Source organism: Montipora foliosa, chromosome 1 (assembly GCF_036669935.1).
Source record: "Montipora foliosa isolate CH-2021 chromosome 1, ASM3666993v2, whole genome shotgun sequence".
NCBI lineage: Eukaryota > Metazoa > Cnidaria > Anthozoa > Scleractinia > Acroporidae > Montipora > Montipora foliosa.
The window spans coordinates 70,057,217-70,076,897 of NC_090869.1; the positions used below are offsets into that span (position 1 = coordinate 70,057,217).

The 19,681-nt window shown below is 39.6% G+C and overlaps 1 protein-coding gene across 1 annotated transcript in view; it reads left to right on the plus strand.

Moving 5' to 3' along the window:
- Positions 1–19,681, plus strand: part of LOC138007322 (uncharacterized) — a 227,884-nt gene that overhangs the window by 51,040 nt on the left and 157,163 nt on the right. The window contains exons 50-67 of the mRNA XM_068854143.1: positions 2,159–2,374; positions 2,747–2,959; positions 3,164–3,361; positions 3,487–3,705; positions 4,254–4,514; positions 5,399–5,614; positions 7,873–8,064; positions 8,352–8,564; positions 8,783–9,001; positions 9,550–9,765; positions 10,498–10,713; positions 10,998–11,222; positions 11,549–11,764; positions 12,361–12,603; positions 14,126–14,335; positions 16,343–16,558; positions 16,756–16,971; positions 17,066–17,275. Coding sequence (XP_068710244.1) covers positions 2,159–2,374; positions 2,747–2,959; positions 3,164–3,361; positions 3,487–3,705; positions 4,254–4,514; positions 5,399–5,614; positions 7,873–8,064; positions 8,352–8,564; positions 8,783–9,001; positions 9,550–9,765; positions 10,498–10,713; positions 10,998–11,222; positions 11,549–11,764; positions 12,361–12,603; positions 14,126–14,335; positions 16,343–16,558; positions 16,756–16,971; positions 17,066–17,275 — 3,915 coding nt within the window. The remainder of the gene's footprint in view (positions 1–2,158; positions 2,375–2,746; positions 2,960–3,163; positions 3,362–3,486; positions 3,706–4,253; positions 4,515–5,398; positions 5,615–7,872; positions 8,065–8,351; positions 8,565–8,782; positions 9,002–9,549; positions 9,766–10,497; positions 10,714–10,997; positions 11,223–11,548; positions 11,765–12,360; positions 12,604–14,125; positions 14,336–16,342; positions 16,559–16,755; positions 16,972–17,065; positions 17,276–19,681) is intronic.

A 19,681-nucleotide genomic window follows, 5' to 3' on the forward strand; every position in this document is an offset into this window, starting at 1 on the left:
CTCTTGTGATCATTAAATCTGAGGCGAAACCTAGTACTGGTTGATCCCACATATTGAAGACCACAGACTTTACAACTCAGCAAATACAATACATTGGTTGAATCACAGTTCAGCTCGAAATTAATGGAATATCTTTTTCCTGTTATTTTTGACGTGAAACTTTCTCCTATTTTTAAGTGTTCGCAAACATGGCAACGAGAGGGCTGCGAGAATTAAAACATAGCTACACGATAATTGCCTTACAGGCCTGTTTCGTAAGGCTTGAAGCCTCACTCTTCAGGAGTTTTATTCACACTGCTGCACACTTATTTTTGTATCACAAACACTACGTTAATTTACATACATGTTGGTGTTTAGGTGCTAAGTTAATTGTTCTGTTGTAGCGCCTTCGCTCGGTGCCTGCATGATAATACTAACTCGTTTCTTTTGTTCAATGTACATCGCTCTGGTTCACAGATAATGCCAAATTTCTCGCTCAAGCATAAATTCCAACGTTTAGTTGAACTGCTGTACGGTTTAGCGCCGCAAACAATTTGCCATGTAACGAAAGCGCTACAACAGAACAATTAACCAAAACACCAACATGTATGTAAATTTACGTAGTGTTTGTGATATAAGTTCGCAGCAGTGTGAATAACATATATAATATATAACTAGTATGAAAAACTAGGAGGGACAACTTGGAGCGAAAGAAAATATATACATACGGTAAAAAACCTTAGAGTAAAAAACTTAATAAGAAGACGTTTCGGTCAGTGACCTTCATCAGTTGCAGTGCAAGTGATCAATAAATTACAATTAGTTCAAAGAATGACATAACATTACAGAAGTTCTGAAAAAACCCGTCTAACGTCTTTTTATTATATTTTTTAATCTTTAAGATTTTATACCGTATGTATATTTTTTCTTTCGCTCGAAGTTGTCCGTCCTCGTTTTTCATACTAGTTTTAAATTCACCTCTCGAGGTTTGGACTGTGAATCCTCTAGGATCCTGCTGGCGCAGAAGCATCTCTGTTGGCTCGACGCATTTTAACTTATTATAGATATATATATATATATATATATTGTGTAAGAAGATGACACTTGTGATCCAGTGGATACAAGACGCTTACACTCGATAATTGTAGGTAGAGTAAAAGAGCAACAGCGAACTTCTCACGTGTCCAAAAAAAACCTTTACTGAACGTTTCGCCCTGCGGGCTTCTTCAGTAATAGGCTACTGTATTAAAAATACTTCAAATAAAAAATATTTACAAACTAGGTCTTAAATAGGAAAAAAATTACAAAGTAAAATAATTTACAAGTAAAAGAATAAACAATGGGATAAAGAATATGATTAAAATTATTTTTAAAAAAAGTTATAATTACAAGGCAACTGTCCCTTGGGCTTTACGCCATATAGCAGGAGATAAAAATAAAAACGTAGTAAATTGTTAATTATATCTAATTCTATTCCTGGAATTGAATTATGATCTTTTGTTTAAACCAAATTTAAAGTTGTACACTCCAATAAGCTTCTCTCGTTATTTTTTACATGATGCTGCAGTAATCCTGTAGAGATAGTAATCATTGTACGACCCTGAAGAGTGGGACTTGGTTCTACGAAACAAATTTGTCGACCACGGAATGTAGTCCATTTTACCTGTAACTGTATGCATAGCTCTTGTTTCACTAACCCTAACCCTAACACTCTGCGAGGGCTTATTGGCAACCTACATTCAGTACATTCATACATATATATATTGCGTTTTTTGAACATTAAAACTGTAAAGCACTTGACTTTTACCAAGACTTCTACTAAATTATTTTATCATCTCTCATTGATCGAATTAAAATATCGTAGAACATAATGTCGTTACACGTCTACTTTAAGCCCCATTATAACCTGTTGAAGAAAAACTCCTAAGAGACACCCTTAGAAACCCTTCTAGGTTGGAGTTTGCAATATTAGCAACGTTGATGAAATAATTCTTTAATTGATGATGGAGAGGTGTCATGTTTTACGTTGAGGCTGATGAACATTGAAGATGTCCTTTTAAGTCGAAGGCTTCACTTAGTCGACATCTTGCTCTACCGTCAACTTGCTAAGTCGTCTTTTAGGCTTGTCGTTAGGGCATTATAGAATGTTTTTTAAACGTTTCTCCAATTCTATCCACAGGTAAAAATCTTACTCTATGCCAAAGGCAGTACCAGGAGTTCTGGAAAAACCCGTCTATGGGACGCTTTGTCCCCCGCTGTAAACAAGATGGTTCCTTTAATAATTTACAGTGCCATGGACCACACTGCTTCTGTACTGATCAAGACGGAAACAGAAGAAAAGGACGCATCACTTTACAGTCTGTTGTGGTCACAGGTTTTGAGTGTCCTGAAAGCGGTAAGGAAGCCAAACGAAATGTGATAGTATTATGTAACGCAAATAGATCTTGAACGTACGCTATGATGAGGTAAACTGGTTTTTGGGGGGTCGCTGGACCCCAAGCGTGCCTTATCCTCAGCCTTAGTTACATATCGTCGCCGTGTTGTCAAGATATCTTCCAATAAACGTTTCCACCTTTTTGTGATTTGATACAAATCGCCCTCATTAGCAAACATAGCAGTGACAGTACCTTTTGGGAAGACTTGTTGATCCGTAAAATTCTAACATTCCAATTTTCTTAAAATATTAAGAGCTAATTGCTCAAAGTTCTTCGTTATTTATTCGAATTGTTTTGAATTACTGTCGTTTATTCCACTTCATACTTTCTAGAGGAACCACTTACTCGATGTCAGCAGCAGCAAGTCGATTTTATCTCGTCACCTCCAAGTCGTGACAGCTATCTCCCGCGTTGCGGCATTTCCGGAGAATATCTTAACATCCAATGTGATTCGCAGAATAACGCGGAGTGTTGGTGTGTGACTGACAATGGCACTGAAATTGCTCTGACTAGAAAATCTGGGCCTGCAAGGTGCCCCTCGCCAGGTAAAAATCTGCTGAGATAAGTATTGTATTCTTGATTTATTTTACTGCGCAACCCATCCTTGTTTGCCTTGTTATGGAATTGATGTGAAAAATATAAAAAGTTATAATCAGACACAAATTGAATTCGAGTCGCCTGTATGGCGGACTTCTTTAAAGTCCAAGATAAAGTTTTCCGCGCTTTTCATGTTGTCTTGTTTTGTACAGATTCCGTGCCTGCCTGTGTTAGTAATCAGGTGCAAGATATTGGATATTTTACTGCTTTTATTCCTGAATGCGATAATAATGGTAACTACGATCCAGTTCAGTGCGATTACAAGCGTGGGTATTGTTGGTGCTCCGATGAGAATGGCAACCCGATTCCCGGCACAACCGTGAGAGGAAAAGCCAACTGTGCAGCACCCGGTAAGCACATTTTCTTTAAACCAAAAACAAAAACAAGAACAAGAACAACAGCAACAACAACAAAAAGTACACCATCATCCACACAAATAAACAACTGTTCTTAATAACATCTGTTTCTTTTTTAGCGAAATTGACCAAGTGTCAGCATCATTTTCATCTATTAACTGGCTATTCCAGTATTCCATCATCCGGTGATTTTGTGCCACAATGTCGCAGCGACAGTGGTCATTACGAGACTCTACAGTGTGACACTTCGAGTTCAGTCTGTTTCTGTGTCGATAGTACTGATGGCTATGAAGTTTTAGGATCAAGGGGAGTTGGCAATCCAGACTGCAGAAAATTTGGTATGACTTTTTTGACGAAGGAAAAACTTGTGGTCCATTATTTAGTTGTTGTATGAGCTATAACGCCTGTGCATATTTGTCTTCCTTATTTGTCAATTGTGTGTTAGAGCGTGCAGTTTTTTGTACCTACGGACAATTCACCTTTTCTGTTGGCTCACGAGTCGGAAAGGTCACATCCTCACTGGAGTGTGCGCTTATAAAAAAAAAAAAGCCGTTCAATTGTAATTAATTAAAGGAGTAAGTTAATTTTAGTCTTGTTATGTATAGGTATTGTCTGACTTACGAATTTCGTGTGGCTTGGTCTCGTAACGTAGAATCTGATTCGCTCAATACCTTAGTCAAAAACTAAAAACCCAAATAATTGAAACAACGACTTAGACCTAAAAACAATAGAATCTGCTTACGATACCAAACAATAGCAGGTTATGAGAGCTGCTACACTACTTTCTCCAGACCCTGCATTTAACATATCAATGGTGTGCTGTTTCCAAATCGAATGTTACTTATAAGTGACACATTTAAAGAATTGCTTTGCAATTTACTTGAAGGTCTTCCTCAACCGCCGAGTGTTCCAGGTCACAAAGTTTATTCCCATCTTGTAAACGATGCACCTTGCGCAAGGAGCCGCAAAGTTGCACTGGGTGCACTTTCCCTAGGGGGTGTTGGGGTGTATGTACCTCAATGCACTTACAATGGCAGTTTTGAGAAAATACAATGCCACCAATCTACTGGATACTGCTGGTGTGTTGACAATGCGGGAATGGAAATACCACGAACTCGGACTCACGGAAAGCCGACATGCTATCAAGGTTAGTTTTTCTTAAAAAAAGAGAAAGTGTTTCCTAATTACAAAATTGAACGCTATGCAAGCAATACGGAAAACGCCTTTTCGGTGGAGTAACTGAGAGTGGAGATCAATTGATGCCTCTGCCTATACGCCACTTCAGAAAATACCATAATATTCCTTGTTTGTCCCCCCAAATTTTGCATAAGCACTGTTTCCAGTTTCTCTTGGGACTTACAATGGTCCCAAGAGAAAACAAAAACAATACTTATTATAATTTGGAGGGACAAACAATGAGTATTATGGTATTATCCCAAGTGACCTATTGCGAATGAGCTTAAAACAATCAAGTAAGCTGTCACAAACGGGTCACAATAGGGAAGACTTACTTTGAAGCGATTGTCAGCAGATGTTTGAAGAAACGTACTTTCATACTCTGTTATTGGTTTGATTCCTTGATAAGTTAAGCCATAGTTAATTGAGGGACTGGTTATGAAACCTTAGAACTTTCAAAAGCGAGAACAATGTTGTTGCAACCGATGTTGAATTGACCGTGACTCTGCACATTCTTTTGTTTTCGCCTCGCACGGGTTTGCAAATTAGTTGCGCATAATTTAATCGATGGATTTGATTGGTTATCTTCTCGAAAAAAGGCTTGTTTTGTGCAGGGTCAAGGCCAGAAATACGGAAAAAATCATGAAACAAAGGAACTTGTCCAGTTTCATAACCATCTCCATGCACTAACTATGGTTAAGCTTAAGGGTTAACAGTATAATGAAATTACTCTAATTTTGTGGTCAGCTATGTGAGAGCTTTTCATAGTCAGGCCGGAAACTGTGACAGACGTTAGCACTACACTGTTAAAATAACACGTATTTATACATGAACCTCACCCTCTGCTTTGTGCAGCCAATTTCACGCGCTGTGAGATGGATCTTCTGAGATCTCGTGGCTGGGAAATCAATGGTCAAACCGCTGCAGTCTTCACCCCAAGTTGTCGGCCGGATGGTAGCTATGTCTCTGAACAGTGCGACAGGTCGGCTGGCCAGTGTTGGTGTGTTGATAATAATGGAAACGAGCTCGTAGGAACAAGAGTCAGTGGAAGGTCTACTTGTACATCCCAATGTAAGTAAATATCCTTTTATTCCTTCGTATTTTTGATTACTGCACTTGCAATGTGACAAAGAAAATCCGATTGATATTCGTTTCCCTTAGCTGAGATCTAGTATGGACGTTTATGATGTGACAGGACAGAAAGGATGCTCTACCCTCAAGGGAAAGACTTCAATCAAAAGTTGTTTATAGCTATTCTGATTTCATTTTGCGCTCTACAGGGAAGCATTCAGGACTCTATTTGAGCTTCCAGCAAATTGTTGGAATTGTACTAACCCACAAATTTTCAATAAAGAGAGGAATGCGCGTTTGAGAAAACACGAACGTTTCTTTGATGAAGACATACTATACGTTCTTTTACATGCTCATTAGTTAACTTGTCTATACAGTCTTTATACGTCAACGATGCTTGTAATATTTTGATGATTTAGTCATTCAAAGTTGAGAACGCTAGTGTTCTCAAATAATTAATAGAAATAATGCTACCATGCAGAGGTGCTGTGAGTAAAGCCTTGTTATAAGCATCAATTTTATTTTTTACAATGACTGCAAAATTCGCGCGCGCTTATTGGCCAATTTTTTTTGTCAGCAAGCGGACAGACACATAAATTTATAATTTATGCGTTTCGAAGAGTTTAATTTATGCAAAATGTGTGAAACGTCGATCTGTCATTTTTTAACCAATAGAAAGTTTCCGTTTCTCCCATTAGCCAATAAGAGAGAGAGAGAGGCAAGTTATGAATTTGGTCGCGTCAGATTGAATAAAATTGAAGTTTCTCGCATTTTTGTCTCTCGATCTTCTCCTGTTTTGAATAATTTTGACCCCTCTCCCTTTTTGTTATTGTAAAAAACAAATTGATGTCAGTTTTTCATGCATGTGTCCTGTTATTGATTTTCATGATCAAAAAGCGCGGATGCACGATTCGGGATTGTCGATCGCGTGAAATGAATTTCTGTAACAGTTTCATGGTAAAGGTTAATGCTGCTTTCACAACGTGAAGCATACAAGGCGCGTTCGTCTTCGTCATCTTCGTCTTACACTTCAATGTCGAAATCATACTCAAAGATTGCCACTGAAACTTCTGATTCGTTAATGCTCTCTGAATCTGGGTCGCTAGATTCCATATCTTGTGTTTTTTTCGAGTTTAAGCGCTTTGAAGTACACTACGCCGTTAAAATAACGTTAAAAAACCTGTCCGAAAAGAGCTTCTTGGGCATATGATATGCTTTGTAAGACGCGGCAAAGCGACTCCTTCGATGACGTCAGGGCAAGGCTCATCCCAGCTCCCACAAATACTCGGTCATGGGGTAGAGGTGGTTCAACTTTAAACAACTGTAGAAGGGCGAGGATTTTATCGATAAGAGAACTTTTTTCGCCAAAAGTGTCATGGAAATTAGGAGGTTTTGTTTTGCGAAAAAAAAATTGTGGTTAGTTGCACTTTAACTTGTGAGTTACATGAAGGTAGGAACCGTTGCCCTTCGTATGGAGTGATCAGTTGTTTGCGTGACTTCCGCCGTTCCATGAAACATTTAATTTCTAGTCCTGGAACACGCAAAGGAATAGGATGACAAATACTCTGTGCTAAACAGTGAATTTCAATGCGAACTTCTCATGATGCGCCTTGTATGGACAAGTAATTTTTTCAAAGCACAGCAGCCGGCACCTGCAATCATGACTTTATGTTGCGGAATGGAGTACAAAAAGCAAAACGAAATCGATGGATTAAATATTGAAGTCATTATGAATGTTAAACCAAAGCAAAAACAACAGAACACAAGATTGGACTGGTATAGAAAAAAACGAAGTAAATCCATCTCATAGAATGATTTACTGAACCTTATCTTCTCTAGGTGTGTGTCATCGACTCAGTTCACTCAGATCTAAAGTAATCGCTCGAACGTGAGAATACTCCCATGCGAAACAAACTCTTCTGGAGTCCAAGCGCAAAATCGATAATCTGAAATCTTCAATAGATGTCTTTCCAGTCGTGAAATAAATCGACGAAATGTATAGACCACGTGTTGAAATGTATTCCCACTAAACCTTCGTATGACCGCCACTTTTGACAAAATGTACGTAACGAAACTCGCCAACGATAGACAGTACGTACTGACCAAACCACGACAAATGATAAAACTTGAGACTACCAAAAAAAAAAAAAACAACAAACAAACAAACCCCCCTGGAAATATAACACTGTTGCCGTTGGCATCTGTGTAACAACAGGACAGACGCATGAAAAACTGACATAAATTTCTTAAATTGATAGCTGGTGAGACAGTATGTCAAAAAGATTCCAAGGGGAGACATCGTCTGTGGTCACCCATTTGCGATAGTGATGGTAGCTTCGCCCCTATTCAGTGTAATCAATCCTCAAGCATCTGCTGGTGTGTCGACCGACTCGGCAGAGAAATTCCCAGGACCCGAAACAATGACACTAGATTTGACTGTGATACACCAGGTATGGCCAATGTAAAGAGTGTTTTTGCGTTTTGCAACATGGATAGCATGGTAAAACCTAATTCTCCTATTCTTGAATTGCGACATTTTTAGGCCAGTGGACATGGACATGCTGTAAAAGCATGTGCAACATTTGTCTCTTTTTTGGCTTTTGATTCGATTTTCTTGTCCTACTGCATTTTCAATGACCTATCTCCCTACAATTGCAATCTTGCCTCGTTGTACCTATAACACTGATTCATATGAATGTTTAAAAGCTGTCATCTTTTTCGAATGATTTATTCCTAGCTGGATTACGACAGTGCCAGAAAGAAAAGCAACAGAGCTTGGGTTGGAGTGGAAAGCCAGCACCTGGAGTCTTTGTACCAGAGTGTGACACAGATGGAGAGTACAAAAGTACCCAGTGCCATGATACATCGGGATTTTGCTGGTGTGTGGATGCAAATGGGAATGAGATCCCCAAGACTCGCACCAGGGGACGAGCTGTTTGTAGACCTTCAGGTAATCGTCCATGCGAGAGGGAAATCTTGTTGGACATTGAATCATTGGTTTGAGATGGAGTTTACAAAGGAAAAATTACACATTACAAGATATTTCATTTTTTAGGTCAAGTCTCGGTGAGTCTCGGAAAAGAACTGAAAAACACCTAGGGACGGAAACTAATATGCTTTGTCTTTATTTCATGGTTTTTAACTTTTTTTTGTTTCTTCACGACACAGTTACCAAATCCCCTTGTCATAGAGAGCGCCTCAGATATCTGGGTTGGAGAATCCAAGCGTCTGTGGGTTATATACCACAATGTGCGAATGATGGTACTTACAAACCTAAGCAGTGTAATTCTTCTCACTGTTGGTGTGTGGATGGTCATGGATATGAGCTGCCAGATACGTTGCAGTTTAAAAATGAAGACGAAGACCTTGATTGCTCCAAAGCACCAGGTAAAGAGGCACAAGTTGACCTAGTACAATTTTTATAATTTCGACGCTTCTTTATTGAATTTAGTATTTAGTTAAATAAATGATATATTTATTAGATTTTACTGTTATAATCTTAATTACAATATATTCCACTTTTAGTTTTTAAATTTTAAATTTTATTTAGTTTGTGGAATACCTGTAAATTAGCTGGCGTCCATTCACAGACCCCGACTTCGGTTACGTCAGTGAAAGCACGCCCTTGTTGTAGCTACGTGTATTTTCACAATAAACTTTTATTGTATTGTATTGTATTGTATTGTATTGTAAGCACATACGAGTGATAGAAAGACATTAATCCACTACTTCCGTGATCGTTGGATATGGAAGAAATTCTCAAACTTATTTAACGTTAATAGACGACGTTGCATGATGCACTGAAATAATCTAAACGAGCAAGAGCACATTCCTTATTATACAGGAACTTTGCCAAAATTTTATCTTCAAAGCGTTACAGTTCTTGTTCTTTCGAGCTTAAAATAAATTTTCCGTTTGTTTTTCAATATGCAAAGCTACTTTAACCGCATGCCAACGTTGGAGAAGCCGCATTGTCGACTTACCCGGTTACCCTGTGGCCCCTGGAGTATACTTTCCGAAGTGTGAGGAAGACGGAAGATTTAAAAAAGTGCAATGCTTAGCAAGCACTGAAGAGTGCTGGTGCGTCACCGATGATGGATTTGTGATTTGGAGCACTGCTGTACGGGGGAAACCTAATTGTGTGAAGAAAGGTACTAATGTTAGGACTTTATTGTTAACAAACATATTAATAATAATAATTTTATATAAGTGTTAAGGAGCACTAATTGGGGACACTAATGAAATGAACTCAAATCAAATCAAATATTGGTTTTTGTGGAGAGGGAAAAATCGGACTACCCGGAGAAAAACCTCTCGGAGCAGATAAGAGAACAAACAAACTCAACCCACATATGACGCCGAGTCTGCGAATCGAACCCGGGCCACATTGGTGGGAAGCGAGTGCTCTCACCACTGTGCCATCCCTGCTCATGGCTCTAATTTGGTTGAGTAGTGTACTGTTTAGTGAACATGCACTTTGACAACTGCCCTAAATCGAGATGCGTAAACATGTTCGCTAAGCCTGACAATTTTAAAAGTCAATAATCAACGACAACAGCACAGTGGGTACGACACGCGATTGCCATCTATTATTCACTAAAACTAGTCCTTGAGTTCAAGGCGGCAGTTCTTTTTTTTATACAACACTTTCATAACAGCTGTTCATAAAATTTCAAACATTGGTTACTGGCTCACCCAGTGTGACGCTGATTTATATTCCCCCTTTTTTCACACTTTTAAAAAAATACGCATTTTTGCAAAATATACCTTGGGCATCTTGGTTCCGTTCCTCACTTAAAGGCAATACATTTTATTCGGTAAATTACGATGTGAATTCAACGTATATTGATAAAGCAATGCTCGTTCTTTTGCACGTGATGTAGGTCCAACAAAATGTATCAAAGAACAACAGCTGGCGAATTCAGTGGTCAGTCAAAGTAGAAATGGAATTTATTTTATTCCAAGTTGTAATCCTGCTGGCGGATATGAAAGAATGCAGTGTGACAGGACTGCAGGAGAATGCTGGTGCGTGAACCAGATGGGCAATGAGTTACCTGGTACCCGCATCAGAGGAAATAAGCAGTACTGTGATGTACCTGGTAGGGTTCACTGTAATTTAACAAGAATCAATGACTAGAGTTCGATCAGAGAAACAAAAACTTAACCTCAAGTCCGTGTTTTAAGGGACTCAAAATTGACGTATGTATGGCAAGGGGAAGGAATATTTATCCAAGCGTATAGCTGACCACTTTCAAAGCAGCCAAACAAATTCGAGTTATATGAAATAGGTTGTTGCAAAATTATCCTGAATGACTATTTTCATAAAAATGCATAGAAGGAATAAATACAGAATTTATAAATTACCTGCTGTTTGCAATTTCAGCTGGAGTGTCACCTTGTCTGAAGGAGCTTCGCCGTTCTTTGGGATACACCAAACGTGCTATTGAATCACGTTTTACGCCACGATGCAAAAAAGATGGATCTTATGAAAACATGCAGTGCATACTGGGTGGAAGTAAAAAGGAAACATGCTGGTGTGTGGATAATGATGGGAAAGAGCTGATAGGAACAAGAGTCCTAGGAAAGGCATCCTGTCTTCCTGAATCAGGTAAGGTGGCTGGGTTCTAAATGGCATAGTGAAGTGAAGATTGAAAAACAAAAGCTCAATCGGAAGGTCAGAATTGACAATGGTTCTTTTCCGGAGAGTCGATGTCCAATGACAGGGGCTATGATGTGTGACATATTTTGAAGGGTTTCAATAAAGAACTTAACGCATGGACAAAAATCGCAATTGGTAGCACCTGAATTCCTTAAAACCCGAACGTATACAGTCGAAGACATCTGAACTATTAAAGAAGAGCGTTAGGACACCGTTAAGCTAAGCCGTTTCTGTATATTACTTACAGACGTCACCACATTTTTTCCTCCTTATAGACCCACCATCAATGTGCCAGAAAGAAAGACGACTTGCTCTGGGAGGGGAGAGCAAACCAAAGGATGGTGTATTTGTTTTAGAGTGTGACTCGGATGGTTCGTATAAGCCAGTCCAGTGCTCACAACCTGAAGGCCCTTGCTGGTGTGTAGATAACAACGGGATGGAAGTACCAGGAACCCGAGTGGAAAGTGGAAAAACGGATGTAGATTGTATCGGTATGACGAACATTTAAATGGATTGTGGTTAAAAGAAAGGTTGCTTAAACAACCATAAAAGAAAGCTCAGTGTTTTTTGAATGAACCATCTTCAAATTGCTAGAAATTGCAATGAAAATTATTGGTCCGTACACTTAAACAACCTATGTACCGGTACTGTTATCGCTTCCCAATACATAAATACATACATACATACATACATACATACATACATACATACTTAATTGACCCTTCCCATAGGGGCTTTTCAGGGCCAATGATACACTGATACACTATCAACGAAACGTCGGAACAGAACGACAACAATAACTGTTAAAAATCCCAACCGGCCGGAGGCAAACCAGTGTGCTATTTACAAGTGCAGTTGGCAAGTTGAACCAGGGACTACCAGGAACAAATTTAGAGCGGGTCTTGAACCCGCAATCTCCGGATCTCCGGATCGCAAGGAAAGCGCCCTAACAACTGGGCCACACTGCCTCATCCTGCCTCCTCCTCCCACATTACGAAAACATTAGGAGGGATTAACGTAGGAAACGTTTTGTTACCTGATATTTGTTATTTACGTTCAATCAATGTCACCGTTGTTTGTTTTGTAGTAGCGAATAAAACAGAACACTCTGAGCGAAAGAGACCAACAAGGTGTTTGTTGGATAGAGCAAGATTTCTTGCGTTAGATGTAAGTGATTCCAAAGGCAACTACATTCCTAAGTGTGGCAAAGATGGAAGTTATGATCCAGTCCAATGTCATTCTGCCGCGGGGCAATGTTGGTGTGTGGACAAGTATGGTAATGAACTTTATGAAACAAGACAGGAAGGCCCACCGGACTGCAACAATACTGGTTAGTAATTTCCCTACTGTAGTTATATGGGTGAATAATAAAATCACCACTTCCAACAAATAAAGAGATACAAGGAGTTACTGATAGCAAGTGAAGTGTTGCTACGGGACCCGAAAAATACGACAACAAGCTTTATCTGAATGACCATACATGCACAAATAGTGTTAAAACGTTACTTAACATGACACAAAAGTCGATGAAAATAAATGGGTAACCCTCTTTTAACCGACGAGTAACGTAAACTTAACCACTAATAGCATTTGAGAGATAGGAAGAACATTTGATATATCTACATTTTCCTTAATTGACCAATGTGTAATGTTTGATTCAATGGGCGATTGTCTTAAACCGATAAGTGGATTGAGCAGCGAGCTTCCTTTGGCAGATAATTAACAGACCGTGTCTCTGTATCTGGAATATTTTGACTTTCAATTGCATTAAAGTTCGTCCTGTCTTCTTCGATTAAAATTCGGTCAATTGAGGCTGTATCCCAGCTTCTCACTGGACATGACACGGCACACCATAACGCTGAAAACACGCAAAAGAGCATTATTTTCTCCTGGAAATGCCATTAAGGCGTTCGTGACCTTGCTGAATACTTCCCGCGACAGATAAAATTGAATTTGACATGAAAAATTTGTTGAAAAAGATATAACCTTAACTTCTGATGGACGATTGCACAAGAGCGATTCCATGACGTCAATTACGCACCAGCTAATGCCACTGATAAAACTTACTGCATTTTTCCAAAATCATCTCCTACCAACCAACGGAACTATCACTGTGAACGCGTTTTGAAACGCATATACAGAGCCCAGACCCCACACGGTCAGTCCCACACGGTCACGAATAGTGTTGCTGCTAGCTGAGGCCCGTAGCAATGAAGTCACTCTTCAGCAGGTGTATACATTACTTTACTGCAGGGACATTTATTTTCCTTTATTTAGGCACCTTAATTGTGAGTTTGTTCTAGCAGGTTGGGTTTCCTGGACAAAAGGAACGGGTGACTACGATTCTCAGTTGAGTACTGCAGGAGGAAGTCTTGGGACAAAGTTTCAACGTTTGAGTTCCCACGTTGTCAAAGGCAATTTTCTTCGTTTCCAAGAGTAACATTTAGGACATTGACGTCATGAGCGATGAAGCCCGCCAAAATCGTTAAATGGTACCGGTTAAATCAAACTGGTGCCGGTTACCAGTTAAATGACATCAAAACCCGAAAATTTACCCTTGGAAACAAAGCAAGTTTCCCTTGATAACATGGGAACTTTAACTCTTAAACTGTGTCACCAAACTTCCCTAGTGTCGTACTCAACTCAGAATCGTATGTCTCGCAACCCGGTAGTAATACGGACCGAAAGGCAGTGTTCCCTCAATAATGCTATCTTGTGTTTTGATTTCTGCTTTCTCTCGCGCGGCGCCTCTTATGTTTTTCAGTTACAGCAATCTACCCATGAACAAGGGCGCTAAGCGGTTAGGGTTAAAACTCTGTGATACAGGCGTTTTTCTTTTCTGTTGATTATAGAATCTAAGCTCACATTGTGCCAAAGAAAAAGAGTGGAGCTATCGAAAACTGTTCTTACATTTGGGCGTTATATCCCAACATGTTCCAAACGCAACTCTTTCGAAACCGTCCAGTGCCATCCTTCAACTGGGTACTGCTGGTGTGTTGATCAGAACGGAAACGAGTGGCTGGGGACAAGACGGAAAGGAAGGCCATTCTGTGATGATACCGGTATGCTTCACTCGGAATTCTTAAAACATTAAGGACCACAGTTTAAGGAACCTCGGCTAGAGAGTTCCATCTCTTTGAATACTGCGATTAAAAAGCTTTGGCACCCGAAGTGCACTTCAAGGTTGGGTTTCCTTGCTGAGAAATCTGTCAGAAAAGAAATAACCCTATTGAAAATGGAGATATCACTGTACGGAGAATCAACTGCATCATTTCACGATTGTACTAACTAAAGAAACTAGCAATAATTTGACACAGTTCAGTAGATATGTTGCCAGTCAAATCGATTCTCAGGCTGAATCCGTTGGTGATTTTCATTTACCGTGGTTGAATACGCACTCAGATGAATTGAGGAAACTTTTTTCGGAGCCCAAATAAAGCTTAGAGAAAAAATACGGCCAGGTTAGGATTAGTTTAGGTTTTTACACATGGATATCAACTGACCTATTATAAAAAAGTAAATAATAAAAAGAACTGTGTTGCGTTGAGCATGTTCGTCGTTTTAGTGTAGTGGCGGAGACACAGAACTATAGATCTGGAGGGTCCGAGTTCGAGTACTGGTGCTCTCTGTTCCCTTACTATGTTGTAATGTTGTGACTGAATGGGTGTATGAATACAGAAACCAATAAGATGATACGAATGGATGTACGAATACAGAAACCGATAAGTTCACACGAAACATCGAGAAGATATGTTGAAATGCGTAAGACATAGACTTGCCACAAGTCGACCTCACGATAATCCCAGGAGAAAATGTTTTAGGGAGCGAATCGTGATATTCGTAAGCGAAGTAAATGAGCGAGCGACGAAGTCGCGAGAGGTCGACTTGTCTCGCTTGCAAGGTTTTCATTTGCGTCTCGCGCCAAAAAGGGGATGACGTCATTCGCAAGTCCTGCACTTGATGGCGCAATCCGACGAAAACAATCGAACATGTTTGTTTCTACGAAATCGAAAGAGGAAATTTGTTGACTTTGTGCTAAAGGTATCAGAAACAAAGATTAAATAAAACAAAAGCTTACTTTCAATCTCGAGTCGCCGCTTGGAAAGGAGATCTCTAGTGGTATTTTTTGGACCAACACTTGTGCCGTGATTTGTGCTGATAGAAACGAAACACTAATTCGAAAGATTAGCAAGTAAGGGAAAGTTTCGAATCGTCAAGAAAGTCAATTGATTTCACTCATGAAAGATCAGGTAGGCTTCAGGTGTAGGAGACGTACTAGACCGGGATTAAAAGATACATCTTTGTGAAACTTTTGCTGACCATTTAGCGATGCAATGACTCTCGTCGATGAATACACGTGCATTTTTAATTTTCTTGTTCCATCCGACGAAAAATGTGTCGATAGTCGTTGAGAATCGCCTCGGGACTTCCAAACACCAGTTTATACTTAAGATTTTAAATGTGTTGTCTCCTACATATGTCGCTCTAATGCCACGACAATTGCGGCTGGAGACCAAATCTTTCGTGATTGAAATCAGTGAAACAATTACGAATACGACCAAAAAAGCGACCAAAAGCGTACGGGACTAGTTTAAAGGTCAGACTTTTCCCAGCTCTGGTTGGAGCAGACACAAACAGATACATGCAAGACAGATATTCTTGAATTATTTTCCTCTGATAGTCTGGAAGTCACGCTTCACTGCGTGTGGCAAACTTTGATTGACAACTCTATCTCCTGGGGTCCACGAGACTACTCTGATTGGCCTAGCTCAGCGACCCGTTTTTGGGTCGCTAAAATTGGCGCAAATCAAGTATGAAAAGTCCTTCGTTCCGCGCGTATCTAGTCGAAGGACTTTTCTAAAGTCTACGTAAGACAGAGCATATTCAACCTCGTCAAAATGAAGATCATTAATAACGGATTCAACCTGAGACCCGATTTGACCGACAACAGATACCCCCACCTTATTATCAAATACTGTCATGAACAGTCAAGACACACAGCCACCAATGCTTTAATGTTGAAAATTAGTTGTAATGTACACACGAGCACCTACTTTTTAATTTAACAGCTGGCCTGACCCCTTGTTTGAGAGAGCGCTTTGAGGCCTTTGGATACGACAGAATACCTCCCCCAGGTCGCTTCATGCCAAATTGTAAACCCTCTGGGGAATACAGAAGTCTACAGTGTCATGGCTCCAGTGGATACTGCTGGTGTGTAGATAAAAATGGTCGGGAAATACGTGGAACACGCAAAGGAGGAAGCCCTCCTTTGTGCCTCGAAGAAGGTAGGTTACTGCTGGCGCAACGAATTCAACGGTAATTTAATCCATCAAGTTAGGGTATGTCGAGGTAATTCTTACTTTTCGTTAACAAGGCAACCCTGTTGGTATATCCTTACATACATTGGCTGAACCTTCGATAAAAGCAGAAAGCTTGTCATTCATTCTACTCAAGTGCTTTGTCGCTTGTTGTCATATCTTAGGGCAACTTCCCCGCTGTCTGCGTCAGCGTCAATTCGCTCTTGGTTGGAATGATATTGCTGTCCCTGGACTGTTCATTCCAGAATGCACAAGTGATGGCAAATACGAAAAGGTCCAATGTCATCCAGCATCTGGATTCTGTTGGTGTAGCGACAAAGATGGCTATATTTACAGCGGCACAAAGGTTCGAGGCAAACCAGATTGTACCAGTCTCCCTGGTAAGCGTAAATCTTTGTGCTTTCGCAGCATGACATTGCACGGGATAAATGTTGTTGTGCCGGGAAATTAAGTTAACCTTTTTTTGTTTTAAAGATGAAGCTAGCCTGTGCACTAAGGATCAAGTGCAAGCTAGTGCATGGTCTGCAGACCTTTCCATTGTCTTTTCTCCCGCCTGTAATGATGATGGCGGTTTCAAGACTGTGCAGTGCCAGAAATCAACTGGTTACTGCTGGTGTGTAGACGATAGAGGCAATGAAATCTGGGGCACAAAGACAAGAGGAAAAGCAAACTGTTCGGATATAGGTATGTAAGTGGGAATTCGTAGGTATTTTACTTCATTCGTGATGCGGGCCTTTATACACCCTTTATAATAATAATGATAGTGATGATGATGATGATGATGATGATGATAATAAAATAAAACCGCGAGGGCTAGAAATACCAAGTTGAGATCTGGTGCGGGATAGACTCTCTCCTGCTATGGGTCAAATAGCATCTTCACCAATATGAGTAGTAAAAATATAAGGAATTCATACCGCATCGCTCGTCGCACATGTCAACGAAGAGTGCGTCCGTCATTGAATGGTCAGGCAATCTACGAACTGGCCCACCAAGATTTGTATGCGAAAATACAATCATCCCCTTAAATGAAAAGGTGGAATTGCTTGGTGTTACGATTGACAAAAAGCTGAAATTCGATGCGCACGTAGCAAAGATCTGTCGTCGAGTAAGTCAGCAAGTGGCTGTACTGAGAAGGATGAAGAAAATGCTGCCGTTCGAGACGCGTATGAAGCTGTACCAGTCGTTCATTGTACCGCACTTCAATTACTGCGCAGAAACATGGAACTTCTGCAGCAAGGGCGCAACCACTAAGTTGGAAAAACTCAATGAAAGAGCACTGAGATTTGTTCATAGAGATCATAGCTCGACGAATGAAATGCTACTTGAACAATCTGGCTACCAAACGTTGTTAAATCAGAGATTGGCAAAGATATTTACTACTGTATACAAAGTAGTTAACAGGCAGTGTGTGTCAGAATCACTACGCGACCTAGTGGAACTAACAAAAAGTAACTATAATCTTCGAGGAGACAAAATCTTGACATTACCAAAAGTAAATACTACTAATTACGGACTTAAATCACTCAGATACGAAGGAGCCAACCTGTGGAATAAATTACCGAATGAATACAGAAAAGCGGACTCTTATAAACTGTTCAAGAAACAGAAATTAGATACGGATTTGGCTGGCCGCTACATGTCGTAATCACATGCTGATATATTTTAAAACATTTTATAATTTTACACTATAACATTTAATAATCCTAGAAACATTGTAAATAGTATCTTGTAAAGTATCTTGTAAATAGTATCTTTTTATCTGTTTCAGTATTTTATTTATCCTTTTCATTACTTTTTCCTTTCATTATCATTATTACTATTTTATTTTGTGACTATTCCTGTAAAGTAGCTGGTTAGCTAAGTGTTTGGTCACGTTAATAAACTTACTTACTTACTTACTTAGGTCGAAAAATTGACTACCCAACAGGGTCCACCAGAACACCAGAACACCAAAATTAAAAAGAAAGACGAAATAATAACAAACTAAGAACTGCAAACAGTAAGAGAATCCCTCAAAATGAAAATGCAAGCAAAAGACCAAAGAATCAGGAGATATGTAAAAAGAAGTAAACAATTCAGTCAAAACCAGATGTTTGCAAACAATAGGAAAACGTTATTCAGAAAACGTGGTAAAGAACAGATACCAGTTGAAAAACCACCGAAGAAAGAAGCAACCGAAACATTTTGGCGTACCATCTTGGAGACCAATAGAGAGTAAAACCATTCAGCAGAGTGTATAAAGAGAGAGGAGCGGAAATATGGTGATATAGAATGCCAATCATGGGTGGACATAAGCCAAGAAGAGTTACACTGCTTTAAAGAAAACAAGCAACTGGAAGTCACCGGGCCCTGATTCGGTTCCCAACTTCTGGCTCAAACAACTCCCAGCGCTAAATCAACACCTGCTGAATGCATATAACCAAGCAATAGAACATTTGCCTGATTGGTTCAAAACAGCACAAAGATACTTACTACCAAAGAACAAAGGACACAGTGAACCCCAAAAACTATAGACCAATTGCCTGCCTATCAACATCGTACAAAGTGCTCACATTGATTTTAACCGAAATAAACCAGAACCATATCACAAAGAACGATATATTGCCGGACGAACAGAGAGGTTGTGTCAGGAATTCATATGGATGCAAATATCAGCTCCTAATAAATAAAATGATCATAGAAGACTGCAAAAAGAAGAAAAGGAACTTGAATATGGCTTGGATAGATTACAGAAAAGCCTGTGATAGTGTCCCTCATAGTTGGATACTAAAGACCTTACAGATGTACAGATTTAATGATAAACTAATGAAATTTATGGAAACAACAATGAGCAACTGGAAAACTACAATGGAGCTACATTACAATGATGGATGTATCAAAACGGATTAGATCAAGATTAAAAGAGAGATCTTTTAAGGAGATTCATTCTCGCCTCTCCTATTTTGCCCAACCCTTGTACCGTTAACATCAGAGTTAGATACATCTGGGTATGGTTACAAGATCTTAAACATAAGTGCTCCAATCAGCAATTGGTTTTATATGGATAATTTAAAATTCCACAGCACCATGTAGCAAGAACAAGTTGGA